At 35.5% G+C, this 9,330-nt stretch overlaps 1 protein-coding gene across 1 annotated transcript; it reads right to left on the minus strand.

Moving 5' to 3' along the window:
- Positions 1–4,175: 4,175 nt before the first annotated feature.
- LOC126697205 (putative ribosomal large subunit pseudouridine synthase SVR1, chloroplastic) lies at positions 4,176–8,765 on the minus strand. Its single transcript, XM_050394092.1, has 10 exons — positions 8,165–8,765; positions 7,916–7,995; positions 7,558–7,658; positions 7,375–7,447; positions 7,120–7,213; positions 6,944–6,992; positions 6,445–6,595; positions 6,266–6,322; positions 5,232–5,287; positions 4,176–4,719 (listed from the first exon to the last, which is right to left on the minus strand). The coding sequence occupies exons 1-10, from the start codon at positions 8,652–8,654 to the stop codon at positions 4,659–4,661; spliced, it is 1,212 nt and encodes a 403-aa protein (XP_050250049.1). The 5' UTR covers positions 8,655–8,765; the 3' UTR covers positions 4,176–4,658.
- Positions 8,766–9,330: the final 565 nt, after the last annotated feature.

Below are 9,330 nucleotides of genomic sequence, written 5' to 3' on the forward strand. Positions count from 1 at the left end.
CAACTCTCTAAAGTCCTGTTTGTTAATTTCAAAATATGTAGATTGGATTTTACTATATCATCAATTTTTTTTTTTTTAATTGTAAAATTCAATCTCTCATTTCTAAATAGAATGATAAGTTTTAGGAAATCTAAGATAAAGTGACCCTACGAACTCTAGAGAATCTTAATTTGTTGATAGGCAATTATAGTTTGTCATAGTGAAAAAAAAAAAAATATATATATATATATATAGTTAGAAATTTTATTAATTTCATTCTCTATAATCTCAAATGAAAGTTGACTCTACCTCCAATCAATTACTAGAGAATGAAGCCAATAAGATAAATTGTTAACCAAGGAAATTTTGAAAAAAATAACTTTTACCCTTAATACTTAGATCAAAAAAAGTTCCAAAGACCGATATAAAAAGTTAACTTCCTAACTTTGAATTTCAACTTTGGTATTGCACAAAATCTCAATCCTATAGAATTATTTTTTATAGTTATAAAGACCCTTAAATAAAATTTGTCATAACTTTTTGTTTCATTGTCAATTGAGACTTTTTTTTTGGTTACACATAACTTTTAAGGATCAAAGTGTATAACTATTTTTAAGAGCCTTGTAACTTAATTGGAATCTCTCACCTATTGATATTTTCAATGAAGACACTATGGTTCAAGTACCCCCTAACCTAACTATCACTCAAATTACATGTAAAGAAAAGTGGGTGACAATATCTTTACCATATTTTTATGTTCCAAGTTCCAACCCAAAAGTATTCTACATATGGCAGCTTCTTTTGACTAAACATTCCAAAACACATATTTCATTCTTTATCCAATTCAAAGCTCTTTTTAATCCACTATATTAAGAATCCGCTTGAAAAGCACTTTGTTCATAAAAAAAAAATAGCGCAAACCTTTGGTAGACATTAATGAATTATTGCTCTCTTTTTAAACCTTGTGCATGATCTAACACTTGATCTTCCTTGTTTTTGTCCTAGTGGGTTCTTGTGTCTATATATGCTTGTAGGCCCTGTGAATGTGATCACTTACTCACTTTCCTTTTAATGGTCCGTGGTTCAAACTATCTGAACTAATATTAACGGGTTTTCAGACACCTTTTTACCCAAAATTGTCAAACATCAACAACTTCATTTGGGGCTTGACACATGCAGTGCTTTTGACATTGTAATCAGAGGAAGTTAGTGGAATTGTGATTGTATAGTAGCTTTAATTGAATTTTTCATAAATTATAGGTCCGAGCATTGAATTTACAAAAAAGTTGATGTTGCGTTGTTCTTACATTAGTTTTTGCATGTATACAGGTAGGCAAGTAAGGTAGGTGGAGCTTAGACCAGTCAAGATGGTGTAATTAATTTTGTAGCTTTTTGTTTGTCATTTTCAGGTGCCGTCCAACAAGGTTGTGAAACATTGACATGTTCATTTTGTTTATGTCACTAAAGCTGACCACCATTGTTGGAATGCAACCACCGACGAAAACAATTGGACCCTATTTATCCTTTTAATAACTATTAACTAAGCACAACCGTTTGGAGGTGACAATTTATTTTATTTTATTTGAGATAGAAATCTTGTGAAGAAGGTATCTTATATGCCCGGTTTATAAGACTTATGTGAGACTAACATGTAGACCTCATGTCAGAGACTAACATGTAGACCTCACGTCAAACGTATACAAGATTTTCTAAATCTGGCTTAATCTAACTATATATGTGTGTGAACTTGAATCTCAACATTTACCCCTCCCACTTTACAAGAACTTGTATTTATAAAATGACCATCACGTCAAGAGTGACAATTAAAGAGAAAATATTTATCAAGTCATGGCTACAACGCCTTGTGGGTTTTTGGTAGGAAAATCAAGATAAGTCATAGATTAATGTCTAGTTCTGTTACTTTTCAGAGGAACCAAATCTGATTAAAGGAAGTGATAAAACCTTGTCAAGTGCAGCATAAAACACATTAGTTCACCATTTAAAATCGACTACTTAGTTCTGTGACATTTTTTTTCTATTTTCTATCGGACACTGCAATGCCTATTGAGAATATTTTAAGAGAGTTTAATGATGTTAAAACCTTTCTAATTCTGGCAGATTTTTCAGCAGAATAGATTTGCTACATAAGCTGGTGTAGTAGGTCCATCATAAGGATCTGATTATGGGACTTGGAAGAAGGTTTCATGAATATCTTCAAAACTATTATAGTGACAGGTCCAAATAGTTGTTTTGGCAAATGAATGCAAGTGAGTTGGACTTGGTCCGACTGTCAGGGGAAGAATATAGTGCTCTGGTGCTTCCCTGTTTGTTTGTTTGTTTTGTTGCGATCATTTGGCCTGCATATTTTTTTACATTTTTGTACCAGATGCAAGCTGGACTGGAAAAGCACCTTCTATTTATTTGTCTAATCAAACCAAACATAACAAATACAGTGCGTGTAAACGGGCTAAAGCCTGTGTAGAAAATCCTATTAACATCCAATTACATACTCGTTATTGTATACTTCACATGCACTCCCTTTTCTAATCGTGTTTTAAAAACATAATTGAATCCATGCGACGTTGTATGTACGGTTGTCGTGTGACTATCATTAGAAAGCTCATTAAGCTGAAGCTCTGATTGCCAATCTGATTTGGCTTTTTTCATGTCTTCACTCAAATATTCCCTGTCCTTCCTATTTGCTAGTGTGAAACATAGACCCTACTACCTAGCCGTAAGGTCATAATCAGAGCAGATCTTGGTTTATTTTATGACACTATTTTATAGTAAGTCAAAAACATGTCAAATATGATAAGAAGTAGGACTCTATGATTGAACGTATCACTCATCTGCTCGTCCGATCTGTTGTTAAAAAGAAAGATTTCCATGTGCATGATTTTTTGCATTTGTGAACAGAACAGCATGTGAAGCGAGCCTGGCACGAGGTTCTATAACAAGGAATTTTAATTACCTTTACTGACAACACAGGCAACTCCATACCATATAAATCTTCTCTATTTTTTTCCAGGTGATATAACGTGCTACATGTTCTAGATGCAAGTAAAGTCCAAAGCTTCTTATTAAGCAACCTTCATTCATTCATGTTGCAAGTTGCAAATTACCACCCGTGATCATTTTTTTATAACGCTTTTGTGATCATTTTTTTATAACGCTTTTGTTACTATAAGTGTTATGTTCACAATATTTTCACAAAATTTTCACAATAATTCATAGATAGCAAGTTGTTATCGGTTCTAATTTGAATCTATCGCTTAAATTGTTTTATACCCACCAATAACAGCTAGTAACAACCTGTTATTTAGGTTTTTTTGTGAAAATGTTATGAACGTGACATTTCTCTTTTGTTATAAAGTAAATGCGAATGAATTTTTCACATGAGCTGGAATTGATCAATCGCTCACCTTTCTTGTTCACCGATACTGCAGATAATACGAAAAGGTCCTTCACAAAAGATCAATTCAGCATTTGACAACCTGTAAGATATGTGTGTTAGAGAGAGAAGATGACAAGGGCACCAACTTAATTCATACCATATGTACGCAGTACACACGACCCCCTCTCAACCATACCATGAAGAATTAACTTCTGCATCCTCATGGAATGTCTCACATTATGGTAAGCCCACAAGAATGTGGAGCCCAACCATAAGACCACTATGTACGACAAGTGTATGAGAAATTTTCTTTAATACCACAGCCTCACATGCCTGCTAGAGGGTCAATATCAATAAACCTAGACTAAAACAAAAATTTCACAAAATATTTTACAAATGCCCAGGTGACAAGTTCTAAATAGTATATGATAAAGTGATATCAACGGTGTACCAAAATAAGAATCAATAAAAACTTGTGAATTCAACTATTGTATCAAGCTAAAAATCAATAAAAACTTGTCAACTCAACTATTGTAAATTGTTGTCTATAGCATTACTTGGGGCAGTATAGATGCCATAAACTTGTCAACTCAGTTGAAGCAGCATGCTGAATGTACTGCATGGCCCCTACATAAATCCCTGGGTAAACTGAGTAATAATCAACTCTACATTTGGAAAGGGCAGGCCAAAACCATGGAGAGATCTCATTAACCTCTCTAAATTAGCGTAATAATAATAATACTAATAATAATATATCCAGTAACCACAGGACTGATATAATGCGTCTAAAACCAAGTTCAGATTAAAAAAGAAAAACACCACATTATTCCTCATATGGAAGTGATAACGTATTCCATTTTTGTTTATGATTCAACTTCTGAGGTAAAATCATTACAAGTCCTGATCTCTAATTAAAAAGCTAACACACTATCAGCAATATAACCATTTTCTTTACAGCCTCTCCTTTGTCATTTGCACTATTTACAAAAAGAGAGCACTTGTAACCTGCAATTTTTCCACATTTATATGAATGATCTTACCACTTCTCACCTTCCAAATTCTGCAATAAAGATCACTTGCATTGATACCAATAGTGGCATACTGGCATATACAAAATGCAGTCCAACTCAAGTACCCAAATTCTGTCCCTCCAAAGGGGGTGGTAATCACAACCAAATGGCTCCCACCCATTACAATAAAGTATTGACGAATTTCCGTGGCAACACTCCAAAGCTGAACTTCATTTGAATTAAGGAAACAAACTCCAGCATTGAGCAGAAGTTTCTTAACTCTTCCAACCCAGTGCCTTCAGATGGCTTTGTTTCAGTTCAATGTGCTTCCCTATCCTGAAAATACCAACAGAAGTTAAATTGTGATAGGTCTGAGAATAGCACTTGCATATCCTCAAGTGAGTCAAAGCAGCACTGACTTGTCTAAAATCAAAGGTATCAAATGAGATATGCTATCACACAGTTATGTACAACATTGACTTAGATATGTATGAGACAAGCTTAGACATAATTAGTGGTGGTATACTTGCCTTTTTTTTCATTGATGAGTTATGCATGCTCCCTGTAGATTTTGAACCCACAACTCACCCTCTAACTATTTTTCTATAAGTGCTAAGTTCCAACTACCCATACCTGCTACTTTTTTTTTCCAGGCAAAATGAATAAATCAGCACTCTGAAGTTTTTTTTATTTAACTTTCTTTTCCCACCCTGGCCCCCATTTATAAGTTACCCGGCGCTCATAAGAGAGTGTTGGTGAAAAAACATGAGACCCAAAAAAAATAGAAGGAGAGAGAGAAGCACTGCCAAGGAATGATTTTAAAAAAAGTAATTATTTTGAGCAATTACCCAAGATCCGATGGAAGTCTGAAACCACCAATTCTGACACGCTTTAATGAATGAATCTGCAACAAGAAGAAACATAAGCAGCAAAGGTGATCACGCCAGAAATATAAATCAATAAGCTTTAAGGACCAGCTATACACAAGAGTGATAGACCAAATGTTGGTACAAGATAATGCTCCATGTTCACTTATTAAATTTTTTTTAATAAGTGACAGCATGTGTACTAAATTTCTGGAATGAAATTGTGAACAGAATCTTCTGAATAGTACCAATAATGCATATGCCTACACGTATGTATAATGAAATAACAATTTTGAACAAAAGCATTAAAATTGTCCTATAATCTTGAAAAACTGCAAAGCTACTTTTTTCCCTATGCTATCTATATAAATGATGAAGGAACAACTCTACTTAACCATACTTCATGTGTGTGTGCTCACGCACATGTAGTGGACAGATAAGTTACACTCACCCCTGGGTCTTGAACTAATGACTTTATCCACCATCCCAATATCAAGGGAGGAGGAAGTGCCATTTGAGTTAGTGTCATTAATCTCAACAATCAATCGATATTTAGAAAATTACTATGGCCCCCTTTACATTACAACGAACACAAATTTCATCAATTGAACGTACACATATCAGTACAAGTGCACAACTAAGAGGAAGGCAGGTTAAAGCAACTAGTCTTTCTTATACGAAGGCAAGCAAGACAACAAGGGAGGTTTTAAGCAACTCCATGGTTTCCATATGGGTTTCCTTTTGGGTTTGTCCACTTGTTTTCCTACTCAGGTTCTGGTTCCTATTCTAGAAATTTCAGATTGTCATTGACAAAGGTTGCTTCCTTTCCTTTACTGTGCTTCAAGCTGATGAAGTCATGCTTCAGGCTTGCTAGTAGAGATACGAAAATGGGCCATCTCAAGATAGCCTCAAAACACCATTTCTATTCTATTGCCAGTTCCTTGTATCAAAATATAGAGTGGGATGCCACTAACTCTGGAAAGTGAAAATGTTTTCATCAATTAATGAAAGCTAACCTCAAGTCCAGCATTTTTCACAAGCTCTCGAACTTCATGTTTCCTCCCTTCATGAACCTGCAGGATTCCAAATGAACGAATGAAAATTAAACACTAGCAGAAATGCAGTGGAATCTACCTGACAAAGGGAAACAAATGTATAGGATAAGTTATAGAAGACTGGAATAGGTAACAAGTACCACAATGCGAAGACGAGGTCTTGGTATATCTGGTTGTCGTGGTAGTAGCTCCACAGAATCTGGGGTGCAATGGACGCCCTCAATGACTGTTCCGCCATTGATGGCTATCAAGTGCCGCTTATTAACATCGCCATCTATTACTGCTATATATCTGGCAATCACCAAATGTTATGTTGTATGTCATCAGATTAAGCAGGAATGGAAGTTCAATATTTATGCCCAACAGTAAAGTTCTGACTCAGGAGGCAATAAATAAATGACATTAGCATAAAGTTATATCATGGTAAGCAACTAAACATTTTAGTTGTTGCTATCCAAAGCATGCCAACCAATAAACTTTGAAGAGCATGCCAACATCAAATCAATTTCCTGTGAAATTGTACAAAAGTGTAGTTTCACATAACTATTAAGTAATAATTATGGATGATAGGCTATTTTCAGTAGAACATTTGCCCCCAACAACAAAAAAATTAAGGAATGTATGCAGTTCAACACTCACTCCTTTGATAAGTTAGCTGAAGGATGTGAAATTTGTTGAGCAAAATCTCCTGAAAACAAACAGCATTGGGCATGGTTATAAATGAACTCATCCAAATTTCAATCTATACTTAAAGAACTCCAAGGAAATAATCGTCTTTAAGGCACACCAGGTTGCATGCATTGCAGTTTACATACCATCATTAGTCACAATAATCAAACCAGTAGTGGCAACATCAAGGCGCCCTACGGTGAACAGTCGTGGCTTGGGTACTCCTGAATTTCTTTTATCCTGGAAATGCACACTATTATTTGTTGAATTTGCTCAATTTTTTTTTTTTACAAAGTTTACAATTAATTTTTCCATGATGGTAGTTTTTCTTTCTTTCTTTTTCCTTTAGTTAAAATCAACAACCAAAAAACATTAGATAGAAGGTTGCCACCCACACATACCAATATCTTCAAATAATCATCAAGCAGACTCAACACGGACTTAGACTCTTTGTCCCCAGATGAGCAAATGTACCTGTCACGACGTAACTACATTAATTTACACACACATCATCACCTAAAGAGCTCAATCCACAAATGACCCCAATGATCCAAATGAAAAGAGCATTAGCAACAGTAACAAACCCTTTTGGTTTGTTCAAGGCAAGATAAACCTTTGGAGGCTGCTTCTTAGGAAGACGGTTCCCATTGACATAAATAATATCCTTCGCAGGATCAACACGAGTCTGCAAATAGCAACACACTATTTATATTCACACAAACACAAAGGCCCAACTCATTTTGATATCAATAACAATAATAAACCCCCTAAGAAGCACGGACACTCCTCCACGTGTGTCCTCATATCCCCATCTTACTGCATCCTATTTTTTCAAGAATTACCGTGTTGTTGTGTCTCATGTCATTGTCCGTGCTTCTTAGAATCAAATGCAGAGAAACCTAATAAGAATACGAATGCAAACATAACTATATATGCTATAACCTGTGGAGTATTGCACACGGAACCATTAACAGTAACCTTGCCTCCAAATATAAGCTCTTCACTACTCCGCCTCGATGCCACTAAAAAAAAAAAAAAATAACAATATTTATGTATTATCTGAAGTCATATTCTCTATTACTTCCTTAATTATCGCAAACAACACATACTAATAATCCGTTACATAATTGTGACAAAGTAAAACAATCAAAAACAGTAGTTGAGACAAAACATTGTTAATGTTAATGTTACCTCCGGCGGCAGCGAGAACCTTACTTAGTCGCTGAGGGGGGTCCTTGAAATTATCATTATAGAATCTCCGAGCAGCCTTGGAATAATTGGATTTAGGAACAACCTCGGAGCTCTTGTTTTTGTTAATCTTGTTTTTTTTGGTCACTTTGGTGGTGGTGGTGGCGGTGTCGGAATTGGCCGTCGCGTGGAGAAGACGCGCGGGAGGGTGCATTTGGAGCTTGAGGTTGCCATCTTCGCCCCGGACAATCCACGGGATGATGAGCTGGCCTCCGGATTCGGGGTCGGAGTCGGAGAACGGGTCGGGTTCGGAGGGCTTGGGTTTGGGCTTTGGCGGTGCGAAGGAGATGTTGAATTGTGGGGGAGAGGGAGAGGAAGAGGAAGAAGGAAGTGAAGAGGTTATGATGCGAGGAAGTGTACGGAAGGGTCTGAGAGTGAGAGAAGGTTTGGAGAAGAGGAGTGAGGAAGAGAGTGATGCCACTGTTGCTGCCATTTTTCTCAAGATAATTTGGGGGGTTCGAACTTTTGAAGGATTGGCTGAAAGGCCTGAGGGGTTTGGGTTTTTTTTTTTTGTTTTTGTTTTTAGGGGTTTGGGTTTAACTACATTGGATTTGGATTTCATATTTTTGGAGGGGATTTCTTTTGACATAAAACTACAAAGTCGTTCCTTTTTTTGGTATAAGAGGTCGCAATGTTGTTACAACACCGATTATAATATTTTATTGGGTAAATTACAACTTATCTGTTAGTGGTTTGACTGAAATTTAAGTTGTCTACCTGTGATTTGAAATTTGATACTTTACCCACTTGAAGTTGGCCTATTTGGTTGGAAATTTTTAATATCGTTGTTTAGTTTTTAGTATTGTGAAAATACGTATTTGAGTGTTATAGAAATATGTGTCAAAAATATTATTGTTGTTTAAACACTAAAAATATTGCTTAAACACTAGTACCAAACAACCCATAATCAAAGTTCTGTAACCCACTTCTATTAAAAACATGGCTAAATATGTAATTTTACTCTATTTTTATGTCTCTCTCCTCCAAGAACACCAAAAACATAACAATACAAGATCAAATAAGATTAAAAAGAATTCAACAAAACACTTGCATCATGAAATTTCAAATAGGTAGGTAACTTATATTAATTATTTCGATCAAATCTCTTT

Source organism: Quercus robur, chromosome 8, assembly GCF_932294415.1.
Source record: "Quercus robur chromosome 8, dhQueRobu3.1, whole genome shotgun sequence".
NCBI classification, from domain to species: Eukaryota; Viridiplantae; Streptophyta; class Magnoliopsida; order Fagales; family Fagaceae; genus Quercus; species Quercus robur.